An 18,269-nucleotide genomic window follows, 5' to 3' on the forward strand; every position below is an offset into this window, starting at 1 on the left:
CACGATGAGAGTGAGAGAAGTTGATATCCTGTATATATCACAAGAGGTAATGTTCGAAGTACTAATGGAAGAGTGATTGAGCTGTAGGTAGGTGAGTAGGATGTGTCAGTGCTAATCGGGCTAGCACCGCTTAGTCATATGCGCGAGCGCGCGCGATCAAGCATCCATGGATCACAACTGTCTCCTACTCTATCCAGTACCCATTCGGCGCTACTAACTTCAATCAAGCCACAGCTATTTGCTGGGCTTGCCTTACCTACGGGAGCCTCCTGCCACAGTTTACACCCTTCTGCAGGATTACGCGCGCGAACCCAACTATCTCCGGCATTACACGCTGTGAAGGGCAGCATCACGGGATAAGCGACAACTCGACTTCTTTCAGAATCGCACGAACTTGGTCGCTGGAATCTTGCGTTAACCGCTACCTGTGCACCAGTCCACACAGGACGCGATCATCAATTGCGCTGCACGTTCCCGACAGAATAGCGACCTCCAAGAATATCTTCGATTCCATCTCCATGAGGTAGAAGCTATCGGTACGTCAACTCTACTCTTTATATTTCCTATCTCCCTCAGAATCTGTCAATGCTCAGCCATGCTCTTCTTGTACCCGGTCCTTCTGTTTTATTCGCATGTCGTATCTCAACTTCACCTTCCGCAGGCCATGTCTCGGAATAATGTGCCAAACAATTACGAGACCAGTCAGTCGCTTGCTTCTCTCTTTGTAGTTTATCACTTCAAGTCTTGAGGATACTGTCTCAGCATCCTCTCTCTATTGTGCCCTACTTACCATTTACTCTTGATGCTAACAAGTCGTTCTAGCTGCTGGTCTTTACTCGTGCATTGCGAGGCGCGAGGCGCTCGCATTAGCTGGTTAGGCGCCAAAATGAACGATATGGACGTCCCGATGGAGGACGAGATCATCGCCTCAACCGAGTTCAACAATGGCCCTGTGGACTATGCACCCGAGTTTGTTATACCAACCGATGTTTTTGCAAACCCAAACATGGCCCACCTACCAAAGAATGCTCAATTACCACCTTATGAGGGTGCGTTGTCTATGCGTACAACCTCACATTATGTGGATGGCCGATCAGACAAAACGGACATCACACGAACCACTCTGCATCGCCGTCCAAGCCCACAAGTCAGAATACCGCCGAAACCAAGATCACAGGCTCTGCCATACGCAACGTTGAAAACGGGCTTAGTCTATGATCCTCGCATGCGATTTCATGCGGAACTCCCCAACGATTCTCGGGCAGATGACATACATCCCGAAGATCCGCGCCGTATTCACTCAATTTTCGAAGAGATCCGGGAAGCTGGACTCGTGCGCGGCCCAGAGAGCTCAGATAACGACGAACATGATGAATATTGTTGGAGAATCGGGATCCGGCCGGCCGAGGAACATGAGATTCTGACGATTCATACAAAGAAGCATTATGATTTCGTTTCTTCTCTACAACGTATGTCTGCACGCTTAGGAATTTGAATCTAGCTAACCAACGTCACAGACATGTCTGTGGAGGAGTTGCATGAGAAAGGAGAGGAGCTAGACTCAATCTACTTCAACCACTCCACTTACGACTGTGCCAGACTAGCAGCAGGCGGCGCAATTGAGGCCTGCAAAGCTGTCGTGCAAGGATCTGTGCGCAATGCGATCGCTATCATTCGGCCACCAGGGCATCACGCTGAGAGTGACCAACCTTCGGGGTTCTGCATCTTCAACAATGTCCCTATCGCAACACGTGTTTGCCAAGATGCGTATCCTCAGACCTGTAGAAAGGTTCTGATTCTCGATTGGGACGTTCACCACGGTAACGGTATCCAGCACGCATTTTACAATGACCCAAATGTGCTCTACATATCGTTGCATGTTTTCCGTGGCGGGAATTTCTACCCAAACCTACCCGACGGCGACCTGAACTTCTGCGGAGAGGGTGATGGTATTGGTAAGAATGTCAACATACCATGGGATGAACATGGCATGGGTGATGCCGAGTACCTCTGCGCCTTTCAAGAAGTTGTCATGCCTATAGCCAGCGAGTTCGATCCGGACTTGGTGATCATTTCCGCTGGTTTCGATGCTGCTGAAGGGGACGTACTCGGCGGCTGCTTTGTAACCCCAGCTTGCTACGGTCATATGACGCACATGCTCTCGCGCTTAGCGAAGGGTAAGCTTGTAGCGTGTCTGGAAGGAGGCTACAACTTGCGCTCGATCGCACGTTCTGCACTTGCGGTTACCAGAGTGTTAATGCAGGAGCCCCCAGACCGACTGAGCGAAGACCTACCGGCACCTAAAGCTACTGCTGTCCGTACCATCGAGCAGGTGAAGCGCCAGCACTCGAAATACTGGAAATGCTTGTATCCGAAACACCTCGACCGGACCGACCCAGGATTTGCCGCTACAGATGCATTGCACGATGTCATTAGAGAATGGCAGAGCCAGCGTCTCGCTAGAGAGCATGCCATGATACCCTTGCAGATTATTCAACCAGGACTCTCGCAGACCTTCGAGCACAACGTACTTGCAACGTAAGTGCTGCGTATTGGGACAGATGATAGCCCAGCTAATCTTGTAGGCCTGACATCGTGGAGCGTAAGCCGCTTTTGGTCATCTTTCATGACCCTCCCAGCTTCCAGGATCACGCAGACCCGGTCACTGGTCGAAGAGAGCTACACAACACGTGGCTTGTAAGTACCCACTACAGTCTCGCGCTGTACAGCTGCTGACTTTGAACTTAAAGACTGATGTAACCAAGAACTACATTGACTGGGCCATAACGAACAACTTTTCCGTCATCGACGTGAATGTTCCTCAGATTGTGGCTGTGGAGAGTGAAGAGGTAAGCTGGTCCATTTCTGTTATTGCCAGTCGAAGCTAACAAAAGAACAGTCGAATTTGGGCTTCATCAAAGCGGATGACCAAAAGGCTCGGTCAGACAGAACTCGCGAAATGGCTAACTACCTCTGGACCAACTATATTGAGTTAGTTGATTACTGCAACGCAAGAACAATTACTGACAGATGTGCAGACCCAATGAGGCGACACAGGTCTTCTTTATGGGAATAGGTGATGCCTATCTTGGCTTGGTTGACCTATTAAGCCGCAATGGTGATTTGTTTCGATACATTCTGTTGATGGTTGGCTGACCGCGCTAGAAACTACTACCGAGAACGGCAGCAGGATAGAGCTCATCATAGGATTTGTGGCCGATTCAGCTATACAGTCCGTCAAGCGTCCTACAGACGACGACGTCGGCACATGGTACTATTACGTATGTTCACAACGACCTCGCACACAACCCGGGCATCTGCTGATCTTACGCCTATCAGCACACCAAAATCTTCGTGAAGCAAAGTCACTTCGCCTTCAATCGCAATACGACGAAGAAACTGCGTAGGAAGCTGGGAGATCTTCAACAGTCAGATTGGGACACATTAGATGAGATGCTGGTCGGCCACCGAAAAGAAGTGCAGGACTTGTTATTGGAGAAGAAGAGCGAGTTCGCGGAGGAAACCGAGAACTCTACTCCTACTGACGATGAGCAGCAGGCGGCACTAAACGGCGGTTTTCGAAGCCCTCCTCGAGGCCTTGACACACAAGCGATAAATGCAAGGCACGCTAATGGACTGCGGGGTTTACCACCTGTTGGTGTCTTCTCCAGTCCAGTGCCCAGAAGTCCCAGAAGCCCGATGGGGAGGCCGTATTGATAGTGCCGTCGAATAGGCCTCGTTGTTCGATATGTACTGTCTCTATTGCATGGCATAGCGTTTGGTCTTTCGATGCGCTGCCATTGTTCTGAGCGCAGCTAGCTTGTATAGCATTCGACCGGAACACTGACGCAATATTATCATCCTTCATGGCACAGCTGTTGAGTTTACGGATTGAGGAAGCTTCGGACAACATCAGCGAGGTTGCGTGTAAGCTGGCCGCACGCTGACATTGGATGGGATAAGTAGGATTCACTTTCAGCAAGCGGAAATACTCAGCCCATATGTAAACTCTACCCACACCTTCTCGGCATATACTTAGCCGTATCTCGCTGTCGATTATGCGCCTTGTTCACTGACAGACCTTTATTAGAACGTGCTTCCGCTGCGGGAAACGGATCGCCATTGTCAATGCAGCTTGCATACGTATACCACCACAACCAAGTGGCAGACAATCAAATCTCAGGCACATCCGAACGATCGCACCTGTGTACCTGGCTGGCGACTTTCCACAACTCCCAAAGCTCGTCTGCGATGTGCTAATATGTAAGCTAAGAGGCAGGTAGCCAAGACCGACGATCTCGCTTGATGTGAATGCTAACCGCAGGGCTATGCTGTTCCGGTCCTAGTAGACCCTCTTGTCCACCTGAAATCCCATGCGGTGTGAGTTTCTGACTACGACAACAACCTAATAGTCCAGCTGTACTTTGTTCCAAGAAGCGAGATCCAGACCTCAAGCTTGTGCAAGTTACCTAATATTGCCGTCCGCAGCTCTTGACCTTCGGTTTGAAGAGGATGTCAGGACCCTCAAAAGCTGGGAACAGGGGACGGGAATGACCCCTTGTTAGTAGCATGAAGGACGCGCATCCACGAGCCTTACAACACCGCCTTCCTATTGTAAGAATCCCGCAAGGCAATCCATCTCAAAAAAGACCAGCACACGCGTGCTGACAGACGGGCCCCGCTGCGGCAAAAAATCCATGCCCAGAGCCAATCGCATGTTGCGACCCATGTCGACGATGTAGCGCAACAACAAGCGAAGCCATTCAGCTCGTGCTCGCTCAGCCAACGCCCGTCGTGCAGTGGATAATTCGCAACACCGATAGGTTGAGCATGAGATCTTGGCTTCCGGGGTGAAGAGCGTGAGTTCTGAGAGGCTCGTCGGTCAGCTATCGAGCGGTGATCCCTGAAGCTGGGAAGGCTGTGTGGAGACTTGGTGCTGACGGGCATAGCATGCTGCGCTGGGAACCTGAAGGTGGGTATGCAGCATGGTTGTTCATAAGCGGAGGGTCAGCCGTACGCGATGGGTCTGTTCCTGCCTTTTCGACGCCCGTCGATGACCTAGAATAATATCATCATTGAGAAGGTTGAGATCGGGGCAGCATTGGGATTTTATATCGACAAATTACGCCGTGGCACGCTCGACGAATCGCTACTCTGGTCCAAACTACGCCGCACGGCCCCTTGCATACACGGAGAGAATGGTTCGTTCAAAGATCGCAAGGCTTGCTGTGGCGGTCGCTGCTTGTCAGCTTCTATCAACGACCTCAGCACAGTCCACAGCAACATTTACATCGGCATCGGTATCAGCGTCGCTTTCATCCCAGAATGGATTCGTTTCGGCGACCTTAGCGCCTACCCCAATAAGCCTCGGGAGCTCTGCTACAAGATCAGGTTCATCGGCGACATCAAGCGCATCCAGCGAGCCACAGGTCCATCTTATCAAGGTCGGATCTGGAGGCTTCAAGTTCACGCCGCAAGAGTTGACCAATGTATCTGTCGGCGACACAGTGACCTTTGAGTTTTACCCTCCAGATCACTCAGTTATACAGGCGGAGTTTGGCAGTGCATGTGTCCCATACAGTTACGCCGACAAAGACCATGCTGGCAAAGGCTTCTGGACAGAGACACAATGGGTCAACACGACTGCAGATGTAAGTGATCACACACTCTCACTGACTCTCAACACTGGTCATCACCACCTCAACCTTATCTGATATCTTCACGAGCAACCTCTAACCAATTCCAGATCACCCACTACAACATCACTATCAACGACACCGCCCCAATATTCTTCTACTGCGCAGCCCCCAACTCCTGCATCGGCGAACTGATGGTCGGCGCCATAAACGCCAACTCAACCCAAACCCTCGCCTCGCAAATCCAAGCCGCAAAGAACGCAGACTTCCAGCTTGCAGTCGGCGACCCCGTCCCCAACGAAGCCACCTCCACCATACTGAACGGTCCGACCTCGACCTCGACCTCGACCCCCTCCTCATCCCCAGGCGGCACGCACCTCTCCGGCGGTGCCATCGCAGGCATCGTCATCGGCGCCGTCGCATTCCTGGTCTGTTGCGCAGCGCTGTTTTTCTATGTCGGGCGCTCGAAGAGCCTTAAAGAGGTGATTAAACGCCAGGAGGCGAGTGCGAATGCCAATAGAACGTCGACGCCGGGACCGGATATGGGATACTTTCCGCATGACCAGCAGCATAGTGTGGGCGAGCAGTATCCGAGTGGGTGGCACGGAAGCCCGCAGATGCATCAGGGGCATTTGAGTATGCAGAGTCAGATAAGTGGGATGAGTCAGGAACAGTGAGTTGGCTTCTTGCTTGCGTTGAGACGAAGGGTGGTGTGCTAATGAGATGTAGATTGGAGTATTATAAGCAGACACAGGCGCATATTCAACCTACGCCTGTTGAGTTGCATTCGCCGGAGCCGGGACAGCAGGAGTTCAGGGCTGAGTTGGCTGATAATGCGCAGAAGCCGCCGAGGAATTGAGTTGGGGTGTATGACCTTGACTGACGACTTTGCCGTGGGAAAACCGACGACATCGGAAAAGGCATCAATGTTGAAACGGACCTTGTCGATCCGTTGGACTGTACCAGCGGAGCGAGTCGCCCTGGGGGATTCTAGCTTGGAGAGGGAAGCCTTTTGTTCGAGTACATATGATTCATGGGGTGCTGCATGGGGTGCTGCATGGGGTGCTGCACGGGGTGTTGCACGGGGTGTTGCACGGGGTGTTATGATGTGCATGGTTTTGCTTTCCTTCGCTTCGGTGACCTTTTTGATACCACATCTCGAGAAGAGATTGAGACGAGTGTCGCTCACTAGTGCATAATTACAAAATCTATCTCTCTACCATAGGTACCAGCGATTGGAGTATCTGAATGCCCCCTACATGTGTTTGCTCGGTGCTAGTCTTCAAAAAGACTGAAATTGTGGAGAAGTCTTCGACGGCGTCAAGGGCGACTATGATTGTACCATTCTCTGATATCGTGGTTAGTAAGACACATGGGAGCAGCTCGACAGCTCATTTGTGCAATGCAGAAACGCATCACGACGCCGATGGCATTTATACTTCACGATACGGCCACAGCGTGAGCCTAAGCTCTGCTAGAAGGGTTGTTCAGAGCTGAGATGGAAGGTAAACCGTTGTCATTGACGTGGATGCAGCTACTGCACTCGGCTGACATTTGAGTGATTTTCTTTTGGCTCAACAGAGATCGCGTCGTTTCAACTGGTCGGAGGTTTCCATCTTTTCTTGCCCAGCAGATCTGATAGTGGACGAGGGTTTTGACAGCTTATCTCCTGATGCGGTCGATACCACGCACGGAGTGCTAGATGAGGCTCGACTGCTCCGAGTAGGCCTGGCCTAACGGCGTGCCAAGATTCGACAATTAGCATCTGCACCTTTAATGTGACTTTACTCCATCCAGACAGCAGATCGTGAAGTAACTAGGAACCGTCTACGAGTTTTGCAACTGCGGGCAGCGGCTGAATGCACACCTCAGAGCCAAGGTACTCGCACGATCGAGGGCCTGCCCTCTGAGCCGTAAGGCTGAACACACTGGTGCTGCACCTAGCGGGGCACCTATGACGACTTCGTACGAACAGCGTTTGCTTCCAGACGCCGAGCAGCCGCGCTTGGTGAAAGAAAATGCGGTGTAAATTGCCGGTTCCCGCGCAATTGGAGTTAAAGCAACCGGAGCGATGCAAATCATGTGTCATGGACCTCTGGGTGGACAGCAGCAAGGGGGAGGTGCCCAATAGCAGGGGACAGCGCGGACACGTTCGTGGTGCTCTCGTGCAGCTGGCTTCTGGCGGGTTGTGACTTTGCCTGACATGCGCACGCCGGCCAAGCCTGGCGGATGGTGACAGCGCAATTCTCGTTCACTGCGCCAGCACGCCCGCACGGCAGAGGCTCTTTCCTCTCCAGATCCGCAGCTGCCCGCCCGTTACGCCTACCCTCTTCGTCAACGTGGTGCGCTATACTGGATACGATGATATTGGGCAACTGCTGCGGGCGCATCCTTACACCAGCACGTAGGAACTGAACTAGACGTGCACCACCAAAACCTCTCCTGCCGTGGTGCCTCGCGATGCTGACCTCGTCCTCGCCCACCATCTCAGCGACGTCCTCGCCCTCGACCCCCTTCCACCACGCCGCCGCCGCGCACTCGCACCGCTCGTCGTATCATGCCTCGCGCCGCACCTCTGCCTCTTCCACCAACTCCCCCCGCTTCCACGCCGTGAGCTCCCAGACAGCGCGGCGCTTCGACACGCCGCAGACCCCCAAGGCCGTGCCGCTGTTCGCTCCCTCGCCGCAGGGCACGAAGAGAGCCTACGCCGACGCCGGCACCCAGTACTCGCCCGCGGGCTTCCCCCCCACCTATCAGTCACCTTCGACCGCACCCCAGGCCGCACCCTCTGCCCTCAGCGCGCCCGCCATCGTGGATACACAGCGGGCACTGGTCGCTGCCTCTGTTGCGACTGCCACCGCGGAGCAGCCAGCGCCGCCCGAGCCTGCGTTGCCGGCTGACCCGTCACCTGCGACATTGCAGCAGCTGCTGAATGCCCAGCCTCAGAGCCGGAGAACGCCGAGGGAAGCTCCGCGGGTGGAGCATCAGCAGCGCATAGTGCCCACAGATGGAGCAACTGCATCGAAGGAGGAGGAGCCCTCATCTCCCGCCAAACGGCTGCGGCCGCCAGAAGCCACCGTCAAGGTCATGCCGCTCAAGTACGAGACGTGCGACGTCAAGGACTTGGGCGTGCTCATCTCCGACATGCTCATGGAGCTGGTGCGTCTGAACGACGGCTATCCTCTCCGCGACGGTCAGCTGACGAGGTTCCATTCGAGGTATGTTGAGGTCCGCAAGGCCTGGCTTTCGTGCAAGGCACTGACACTCTGCGCAGAGCACCGCCAGGCATATCTGTCCGCGACTACCTGCTTCGTCTCATTGTGCACGCTACGCTGTCTCCGCCGATCCTGCTTGCTATGGTCTTCTATGTCGACAAGCTGTGCGCTACATACCCGGCGTTCACTATCAGCAGTCTGACAGTACATCGATTCCTCATAACGGCAGCAACTGTGGCAGCGAAAGGACTCTCGGACAGCTTCTGGACAAACACACTCTACGCAAGAGTGGGTGGTGTCAGCGTGAGGGAACTGGCGCTTCTCGAGCTGGAGTTCTTGAGGAAGCTGGACTGGCGCATCGTGCCAAAACCAGAAGTTCTGGTAGATTACTACAAAGGCTTGGTAGAACGAGGCAATGGATATAGCATGGAGAAAGAGCCGGAATCGGCCCCGAACCCCAGCCTTGAACGGGTGACAAGCCCTACAGGGTCAGCAACGGGCATCCACACCAGCCAATGAAGTTCCAGCCACACGGGAGTAGCCGCTCGGCAGTATGCTTCCATCCATGTGCCAGCTGGATGTCTCGACGCATGTCGGTCGACCTGCCTTTCTGAGTTCGGATCACACAACCAGGGGACTATATGAGGGTAGGCGGCATCGTCACCATTGGACGATTGTACTTACGTCAACGCTTTGTAACATACAAAAGAGGAAGGCTACCGTATAGGTTGCTGGCAGGCTGGTATGAGGACCAGCTGTCACTATACGAAGGAAGCTCTCTACGAAAGAAGATACAACTCGCCATGACTTGAGATGGCGAAAGTTGGGATGCGGTTTACGACAGCAATCCGAAGGTGTTCCACGTATGTGGCACGCTGTGGCATGCTTCCGGTTGGTGGTATCATGCACGCACGAATCAATCGAGCGAAAAGCATTTAACGGCGTACATGCATGGATAAGCACAAGGCAGAGAGTTCGCAATCGCTGGCTAGCTTACAAAATGTGAGCATAGCACGACATGAGTTTGAGGGATTGTGCAGAAGATATCTGCATGGCTCAAGACAGCGATTGGATAAATAGTACTAGTGAACTGACAGTAATCCTCCGATTGACCGAAGTGGTGTTGTTCTGTGCAGTGCCAAATCCTCAAGCAGTTAACAAACGTCGGTGGTGATCAACGTGGAGCACCAATAGCCAATGCACAATCGTACCCTGGCCGGGCCCGTACCGCAACACAATAGTGAGGCTAGGACTCCACATTCCATGGCTCTTCTCTGCATCCCTTTCGCTCCCTCTCGCAGTGAGGACTGCAGCGCTGGCAGTCAGTACCGAAGAATGACACGCGCAACGTCTGTAATGTCCACAGACGATGTCGGCGTCGGCTTACCTAGTACCTGATGTGAAACCCATTTGTCCACCACAGCCCCCTTCAACCCCACCGCGCTCGATCTACCTCTGGATTACATTGGAGGGGTAGCGTTCACCTTAACTTGAAGAACTTCACACGTACACATCGACCGGCGCTTTTGGTAAGCTGCGGTAGACGCGTCTCCATCGTTAAACAGTGGCAACGGCGCAACGAAGACCATGAGAGTGAGTGAAATCACGAAAGCCCTCACCATGTTCCCTGCCTCGGTCCTCTTCAGACCGCAAATATCCCGCTGACACATCGACCAGAGTCGCACATAAAAACTTCACCAACCTTGCTATGCCAAAGACATGAACTCGAATGTAGCCAGGTGGGAGCTGAGCCAGCAGCCATACGATAACAGATGGAGCAGTCAATATCCTGAGGTACCCCACGCGCCTCTACCATACGCGTTTCCCGAGCAGCCTGTCTCGCGCCTCGCCGAGGGATTCGATCAATTGTCGCTCAGGAAGGTACCCAAGACACGCACCTCCCCCATAGCTACGCGTACCAAGATCATACGCCATGGCTCGCACAAAGGGCCTGCACGACCGTCGTCCAGCGGAGGGGAAGCAAACATGCCCCCACACCGACCCTTCGCCTCCTCCGGCCGCTCAACGTCCTACTCGCAGCCCACCCCTCTCGAGGAGTTTCGAGGGTCAAGACAATGGCCCCCACGCGGATATAGGCAGGACGATGCGCTTTATACACAGCAAGCTGAAGAGCTGATATGCGCTGGGACGTCGACGTTCAAGGGCTATGGGGATGCGGTACACAGTGCGCCGGCGGGGTATAATCGCTTCTATGCTGTTATGGACAGCGAGCATCAGAGTAGGACGGATCGCGCGCCGTTCCAGAAGGATGCGTATCGATATATATCGCTCGACTTGACAGGTGCATCAGAGAGTCAGCTTCCATGGTTGTCTCTAGAGCAGCCATGTATGGCATACGCGTTTGGAAAGAGTGCGGGAACAACTACACTCAACTACTGGGCCAGCAAATCCTCGATTAACCCACCTAAAAGCGAGCGCACTAGCACTGCCGTGCCCAGGAAGATGAAGCTACTGCAGATTTTGGATCGGCTACAGAATCTGGAAGGAGGGCCCGGAGAAGATGTTAGTCTACAATTCCGCCTCAAGGACAAATTTTGGAACAAAGCCCTAACATTTAATTTGGCAGAGCCCGGATGAGATGCAACGGTACCTCTACAGCACGCTTATTGAAGACCCTGCACACCTCAATGGCCGCCCTTTCATGAGTCTGGAGCAGCAGATCCAGGACCTCATCGATATCCTGCTGAATCCGCAGTGGCTGGACTTCTCGAATCCGAGGAATCAGGTTGTGGCTAAGTATTTTGATTCACCGGACCATCGCAAGAAGCAGGAGTTCTTCCATCAGCTGCTACTATCCGTTGAACTGTATCTACGTATACACTCCCAACAGCACAACAACAAGCATAAGCGGAAACTTATACTAGAGTTGCACCCCACGATCGCTTGGGACCTGGCAGTGGCCCAGCGTTGGTTGGAGAACATGTCAATCACCAAAAAGCGCGAGTCCAAAACACAAAGCACTTTCAACTTTCGACTAAAAAGCAAGAGCAGACAGAGAGAAGCTCTACGGCAATTTGCAGCGACGCTTAAATGGCCTAACATGGACGAGGTTGAGTACATCCTAGACGAGGAAGACGTGAACGAGAGAGCTCTTGAAGACCGCTCTGCAGACGCCATGTCCTGGTTCTCCGGCATTATACTGCCCGGGCGAACCTTACCATGGCTGATTATGAACAGCTTGATAGACTGCGACCGCGACACTGGCGATGCCCTAAAGTATCTCACACACATGCAACCTGCATCAGGCTTTCAATACCGCGCCAACACATACTGGTCCACATCCTGCATCGTCGGCAAAGTCCTCGGCGCCGCACGGGGCGTAAAGCAGATTGCCGGCTGGGTCGGACCCTGCATCTACACTCCAGATCTTAAGCGCACTGAATGCGTCAAAGTTAAGCAATACGAATCTCCCGACCCGCGGTTGACCAAGGCTGATGTCTTATCCATGGACGAGCGCTCAAATCCTCTGGGCCCAATCGATGAGACATATCCCGTGGATGACTACGAAGTCCCCATGCCAGACACAGAGGACGTGACAGATCTCATTCGGATCGAAAAACTCGCCTTTCTGCCTGTGAAAGAACAGCCTTCTTCGACACGCAATCTCCCAGGCGCACCGATGCTCTTCGATGCTGCGATTCATTTCGCGTGCGGCGGGAGTAGTTGGCCGTTGAGACTGAAGTACGATGTCAGCTTCATCAACGCATTTCCCTGCCATCAGGGTCCGCACGGTATGTATGCTCCTAAGTTGTGTTCTTCCCGTATGGTAAACTAACGCCAAACAGTCCTGTTCTACGACTTTGCCTACACCGCGATGAAAATCGACGACGGCCTCGTTGACCTGCACGACTGGCACACCCAGACCGGGCGCATCAAACGCCCGAGCCCGCGCTCCTCACCCAAGAACCTAGCCCTCGAAGAAACAGTCTCTGCGCACGAACAGGTCAACCGTGTCCTTACCGTCGAGGCGCTGGGCGTTAGTGATAACGAGGTCTTTGCCAGAGCGTGGTGCGCGCATCATGGGTTTAGTGCGGTGGTGGCGAATATTAAGGAGACGTGTATGGCTTGTGCAATTAGGGAGGCGTATGCGGCGTGTGTGTGTGTGGTTATCTTGACGGAAGGGGGGAAGGAGCGGGAGAGTGATTCTTGAAGGGAATCGAGGTGGCGAGGGAGGTGGATTGATCTTTGCATTGCATGACGGATTGGAAGCAGCTGGGATGCATTTACGAGATACGGATGTGGCCATGATATGGTTATGTAGATATGTGTTATGAATGTATGGCCTAACTTTATATCATCTGCTTCCCCGTTGCTGTGGTTTGCACTCTCAGGGTCGACCGATAGGCTTGGGTCCATTCAGTTGACGATGAGACGAGCTCAAGGTGCTGACGTCCCCGCAGTTGCTAGATTCTCTCTTACTCAGGAGGCTACGTCTTGCGTTGTAGCCAAGAGACACAGAACGTCGAGGCTAGCAAGGCGGCTGGCACGTGCGTGACGTATGAGGCATTGCGGCGATGGCTGCGGCCGACCGACGCGCAGCAAGTCAGTACTCGGGCGAGACGACATCCTGCAGCTGCCTGCGCGTATCAGAAACCGCGGCAATAATTGTCTGTTCCCCCTGAAATTAGCACCCAGACGAATACACAGATCGAGAGTCGCTTACCCGTCGTCCATCGCGAGTACCAAAGTACGAATGCGGAGATCTCCCCGCAATATCACCACCAACTTTCCAGTTACCTCACTCACACATTGAGCTTCTCTGCAATCAGACCAATCGCCAACTAACGCGCTACTTTGACACCCGCCATACCACCTTCCTCCTCTCGCCTCCTCCTTCACGGACGATGGGCCGATCCACAATCCCATCCGCGCTCGCTGAGCTCTCAAACCCAACAAGCTCTGAGGCGCAAGTCATCGCCTTACGGAACTTGAAGAACGAGATAGTCGGACATGAGCAGAGAAAGGAACTGGCTGTCACACATGGCGTTATCAGACCTCTCGCCGGACTGTTGAGAGAGGGTGTTAGGAGAGGAGGAAAGAGGCGGCACAGCAACGGCGCATCACAAGAAGCGCACAATAGATCTGCACCTTCGCCCGGATCCACACCTTCGTCGCGGATACGGCAAGGGCAAGATGACTGGACAAAAGAAGACGAACTCAGATTCCAGGCTACGCTAGTAGTTGGCAGTCTTGCGAACGGTGAGCATGTGACATGGCATTACAAGAGTGGCTGGGAACAAGATGGCTGATATGAGGTGCACAGGTGGCCCAGCTTTCACAGCGCCGTTGCTCGCAGGCCATGTCCTTCCTCCGCTGCTCGAGACACTACGACTGGGCGAGACGCCGACTCGACTCCTCACCACGACGCTCATGACGCTCAATCAGATCGCCGATGCTGTTGCGCAGGAGAAACCGGGGTCGGACGCGAATGGCCAGAGCCTTGCAGCGGTTGTGAGGGAGCAGATATACACACGCTCGGTGGTCGAGAATATGGCGGAGATACTGGCGCAGACGGCTGGTCCGTCCAAGGCCAATCACCAGGTTCTACTGACGATACAAATCCTGACGAAGACATGCGTGGAGGATGCTCACAGGAAAATGCTTGTCGACGCCGGGATACTGGACCTCCTGGCCGCGAAACTGGCGAGCATTGCGACGGCAGATGAGCTGGTTCCTCAGACCGACTCGACACAATCGCAGCGCGAGGAGGTTCCGTCAAGATATTTGTCTGAGATCATGGAGGCTATCGCAGCCATTATCAAGGGCTCCCACTTCTGCACCGCGCGCTTCCTCTACTCGCAACCCATACAGCAGCTCTTCGGCTGGCCGAAAGAGCACATCTCGACCGCATACGGCGCACAAAGCAGCTCCAGACAGTCGTCATGGGGCAAGCTAATACCGCGCGTGCAAACAATAACGAGCAAGACCGATCCGTACACCAAGTCGTGGCCCGCACTCGGCTCCTATACTGCAGTGAGTGGGGAGGCTTACGCGCGGCTACCCAGCATGGAGTCGCTACAGCAGAGCTCCAGCCGCAGTATCATTACAGACGAGTCTGAATCGCCGCTGTTCATATGGCTGATGTATGTGGCCAGGCGTGGTGAGGGTGCAGAGCGCTTGTCTGCGTGCTATCTTCTGGCGCTGCTTAAGAGGTTTGGCGAGAAGTGGCCGCTGAACGATCCTTCGAGGGTGACGCGGGAACGCCACTTTTCATACCTTGTCATACCGCTGGTCGTCAAGATGGTCGAGGAGTCCTCGGAACAGGCGAAGAAGGCACACACTCTCAGTCCCGCGGCGAGAGATGAGATGCGCTTCGTGCTCGAGCGCTCGCCCCTTGTACTAGCCGAGCTGGTGACGGGGAACAAGGTGCTTCAGACTGCTGCGGTGGATGCGCGGGTTATGCCTACGCTTGTCCAGATCCTTAAGAAGTCCTTCGACCGAGTCACAACGAACGCGAAATCCCTCTGGCAACCGAGAGCGGCATCACACGAGGTCAAGGACCAGGCCATTGATCCCGAGTCTTCCACATTAGGAAGACCAGGTCTCAACGCTGATATCCTGCATGCATTCAGATATAGAGAGAGTGCGCTGCTCGCGCTGGCAGCGATAGCTGGCGATCAAGATGGGTACCGAAAGCTTGTCATCGAAATGGGTGCTGCGACGCAAATCATTGAGTCTTTGGTCCCGTACTCGGAGTCAAGCGAAAAGGACGGCAATCCTGATGCTGTTCTCAAGGCGGCTTGCAATGCTACGAGGTCGCTATCGAGATCCGTCAGTGTGCTCAGGACGAGCTTAATTGATCATGGAATTGCGAGTCCGGTGTTTGATTTGCTAAATCATCAGAGTATTAAGGTGCAGATTGCGGCTACGGAGGTGATCACTAACTTGGTTCTGGAGGTATCACCTATGCGCACTGTAAGTGGTCTGTCTAACTTGAATGCGCACAACACTGACCCAACTTGCAGGAGATCATCGAAGCCGGGATCATGAAGACGCTCTGTGAGCATTGCAGATCGGCCAGCTTCGATCTTCGGTATGGCAGTCTCTGGGCTCTGAAGCACCTCTGCCTCGGCATACCGTACGCTATGAAAATACAGTGCCTAGACGAGTTGGGCGTTGGCTTCCTCATGCAAACGCTTAGTGGTGAACCTACCAAGCCTGCAATGGGCACACCGAATGCTGCTGGTGAGCAGGTAGACATATTGAACGCTGTTGACGAGCCACACATGGATGTGGACGAGGAGCCGTCTTCAGACGAGGACGAGGACACCATGACCGACAGTATACCATCAATGCGACGGCACCAACGCCCCGGATCCCGTTACACAAGCGCAACAGATATCCGCGATCGCCTACAGCAGATCAAGAACGACGAACTAGACCCGCGAATCAAACTCGAGCGCGAAGACCAAGCAATCCAAATGCAATCCCTCGACTTCATCCGCAACTTCTGCTCCGAAGAAAAGCAATCTGGCGAGATGATCGACCACCTCCTGAAAACCTACGGTCACAGCCGCTTCTTCGAGATGCTCGACTCCAAAATCCGCCCAAAATCCTCCACATCCTCCCACACCATGTCTCAAACCGACTCCCCAACCCCTTCCTACTGGCCCGGCACAACCCAACAACGCCCCCCTTTCGCCTCCTCACCAGGACAACCAAACTGGACCTTCTACCACTCCCCCGAAATCCTCAAAGCCGCCGTCTTCATATTCGTGCACCTCGCCAATGGGCGCCCGCACCATCGGTCCCTGCTCCTCAGCCAAACTACCCTCATGCGGCACATCCTGCCCTTATGCTCATACCCGAACCGCGACGTGCGGCTCGGTTGCGCTTGGATGGTTATTAACCTTGTCTGGGTCGAGGATCATACGGAGGAGGGGCCGACCAGGGAGAGGGCTAGGGTGCTGAGGGATATGGGGTTTGAGAGTGCGGTGGCGGCGTTGACGAGGGATCCAGATTTGGATGTTAGGGAGAGGGCGAAGACGGCGACGGATGTTTTGGGGAGGTTGAATGGGGAGTTGGGAGCTGGTGGGATTGGGGTAGAGGGGTTGAGAGGACTGCAGGGGTGGGGAAGGGATTCTAGAGGGTGAGGATGATGAGCGAAGATGTATGATACATGTTGAGATTTGCATCATTTGCATGTTTGGCGTTCGTACGGTGCACATGGCACAAGGGTCAATCACATGGCTCGATATCGACAGCTCAGGTATAAAGCCGTTCAAGTTCCGGTCGTGCATTCTTCCCATACACCAACTTCAAAGTCCTCTTTTCTTCCTAAAAATAGGTGACGAAGGCTTTATGTCTGCCGCTCCCTCTCTTTTCCAAAGAAACCTTCAGATCGACCATGTCGGCTGTCTCCCTCCTTTCCAAAACCTACACCAACATCATGATGAAGAGAAGTGTGCCAACTCTATGCGCATTACCCTCCAACACCAAGAACTAAAGAGCGATTATCGCATGCTCCTTCTGCTGTGTCCGTCCTCAAAGTTTGTTGGAGTTGGTGAACTGTACGCAAAGGGAAGAAGTTGAGGATTGTACTGCAGTTGTATTGTATGAAGCTACGAACAGTACATGTAGGTGAGTGGCTGTAAACAACGCTAGTGGGAAAAGGCAGCAACCTCTCACCATGGGGTGAGGTGCGATAGGGCGTTAGTGCAGGAGAAACCCCAAACCGTGACAAAGTTGGCAGATCGGCGAACATGTCTGCCTTGCGCTTGCCTTCTTGAAAGTATTCGAAGATTATCTGATGTTCTGCGGCTCTTCTCAAAATTGCTGTCACAAGCTGGCAATGATCTGTTCTGCGCTGTCCACAAAATCTCGGAGCGCTTCTCAGTATGAGGAGCACAAGAAGTTCCATTGGGTACCGTGTATGTGACTGAGGGAAGGCGGACTGGGTATAAAGCATCGTCAACCTCCACTATGACTATCTTCTTAGCAAACCCAAGCACTGAACCTTAATGTCAAAGTAGGTCCGGATGTGCTGTATGTGTCGTCTGCTCTTGCCCCGAAATTCGGCTATGAACCACTTCTGCTCCGAAAAAGAGCCAGGACGATGGCATGTTCTTTTCGATGCTGTCCATCAAAATCGGCTTCACCGCTCACCATGTTATGGACGAGCTGTGCCTTTGAAAACGAGTTGGCGACTAGGTGATGGCGCGCTGGTATCTGGAACCTATACAATAACATCTCCTACACATCGTTTACCATCTCCCTCACCTTGAATTCCATATTTCGAAGATTCAAAAAAGGTAAAGGCGTTTGGGTACTTCATTTTCTGCCCACTCCTGTCTCAGAAATTCGATGAAGGATATGTTATGTTCTGCTCTGTGCTCCTTGTTAAAAGGATGGCCCAGCTACTACATGCGCTGGGGTTTTGGTTGTTGTTCTATCGAAA

General features: G+C 53.5%; 5 protein-coding genes across 5 annotated transcripts; all 5 read left to right on the forward strand.

The window, feature by feature from the left end:
* Window positions 1-886: 886 nt before the first annotated feature.
* BU25DRAFT_426991 (uncharacterized protein) lies at window positions 887-3,717 on the forward strand (the record flags this gene model as incomplete). The annotated part of the gene is made up of 8 exons (XM_033699951.1): window positions 887-1,469; window positions 1,518-2,538; window positions 2,586-2,697; window positions 2,766-2,849; window positions 2,900-2,991; window positions 3,039-3,118; window positions 3,166-3,281; window positions 3,340-3,717. The coding sequence occupies 8 exons, from the start codon at window positions 887-889 to the stop codon at window positions 3,715-3,717; spliced, it is 2,466 nt and encodes an 821-aa protein (XP_033567651.1).
* Window positions 3,718-5,002: 1,285 nt separating this feature from the next.
* On the forward strand, window positions 5,003-6,873 carry BU25DRAFT_405357 (uncharacterized protein). The gene is made up of 3 exons (XM_033699761.1): window positions 5,003-5,651; window positions 5,747-6,309; window positions 6,366-6,873. Exons 1-3 carry the CDS (start codon window positions 5,199-5,201, stop codon window positions 6,493-6,495), a joined length of 1,146 nt encoding a protein of 381 aa, XP_033567652.1. The 5' UTR covers window positions 5,003-5,198; the 3' UTR covers window positions 6,496-6,873.
* A 1,814-nt stretch (window positions 6,874-8,687) lies between these two features.
* BU25DRAFT_328432 (cyclin-domain-containing protein) lies at window positions 8,688-9,370 on the forward strand (the record flags this gene model as incomplete). Its single annotated transcript, XM_033699521.1, has 2 exons — window positions 8,688-8,854; window positions 8,911-9,370. Coding segments are annotated over 2 exons (627 nt in total), but the record flags the coding sequence as incomplete, so codon positions are not given.
* Window positions 9,371-10,096: 726 nt separating this feature from the next.
* BU25DRAFT_405359 (uncharacterized protein) lies at window positions 10,097-13,109 on the forward strand. The gene is made up of 4 exons (XM_033699762.1): window positions 10,097-10,444; window positions 10,529-11,374; window positions 11,439-12,603; window positions 12,658-13,109. The coding sequence occupies exons 2-4, from the start codon at window positions 10,571-10,573 to the stop codon at window positions 13,020-13,022; spliced, it is 2,334 nt and encodes a 777-aa protein (XP_033567654.1). The 5' UTR covers window positions 10,097-10,444; window positions 10,529-10,570; the 3' UTR covers window positions 13,023-13,109.
* A 305-nt stretch (window positions 13,110-13,414) lies between these two features.
* On the forward strand, window positions 13,415-17,551 carry BU25DRAFT_435943 (ARM repeat-containing protein). Its single transcript, XM_033699992.1, has 4 exons — window positions 13,415-14,071; window positions 14,136-15,787; window positions 15,838-16,903; window positions 17,160-17,551. Exons 1-4 carry the CDS (start codon window positions 13,717-13,719, stop codon window positions 17,402-17,404), a joined length of 3,318 nt encoding a protein of 1,105 aa, XP_033567655.1. The 5' UTR covers window positions 13,415-13,716; the 3' UTR covers window positions 17,405-17,551.
* Window positions 17,552-18,269: the final 718 nt, after the last annotated feature.

Source organism: Macroventuria anomochaeta, assembly GCF_010093625.1.
Source record: "Macroventuria anomochaeta strain CBS 525.71 unplaced genomic scaffold BU25scaffold_1, whole genome shotgun sequence".
Lineage (NCBI taxonomy): Eukaryota > Fungi > Ascomycota > Dothideomycetes > Pleosporales > Didymellaceae > Macroventuria > Macroventuria anomochaeta.

Bases quoted from the DNA above. Each gene is read 5' to 3' on its own strand.
- BU25DRAFT_405357 (XM_033699761.1), top strand. From the start codon at position 5,199: ATGGTTCGTTCAAAGATCGCAAGGCTTGCTGTGGCGGTCGCTGCTTGT. The intron at 5,652-5,746 runs GTAAGTGATCAC...AACCAATTCCAG, and splicing joins GGGTCAACACGACTGCAGAT to ATCACCCACTACAACATCAC. The intron at 6,310-6,365 runs GTGAGTTGGCTT...AATGAGATGTAG, and splicing joins AGTGGGATGAGTCAGGAACA to ATTGGAGTATTATAAGCAGA.
- BU25DRAFT_405359 (XM_033699762.1), top strand. From the start codon at position 10,571: ATGAACTCGAATGTAGCCAGGTGGGAGCTGAGCCAGCAGCCATACGAT. The intron at 11,375-11,438 runs GTTAGTCTACAA...TTAATTTGGCAG, and splicing joins AAGGAGGGCCCGGAGAAGAT to AGCCCGGATGAGATGCAACG. The intron at 12,604-12,657 runs GTATGTATGCTC...AACGCCAAACAG, and splicing joins CTGCCATCAGGGTCCGCACG to TCCTGTTCTACGACTTTGCC.
- BU25DRAFT_435943 (XM_033699992.1), top strand. From the start codon at position 13,717: ATGGGCCGATCCACAATCCCATCCGCGCTCGCTGAGCTCTCAAACCCA. The intron at 15,788-15,837 runs GTAAGTGGTCTG...CCCAACTTGCAG, and splicing joins AGGTATCACCTATGCGCACT to GAGATCATCGAAGCCGGGAT. The intron at 16,904-17,159 runs GTGGGATTGGGG...TCCTAAAAATAG, and splicing joins GAATGGGGAGTTGGGAGCTG to GTGACGAAGGCTTTATGTCT.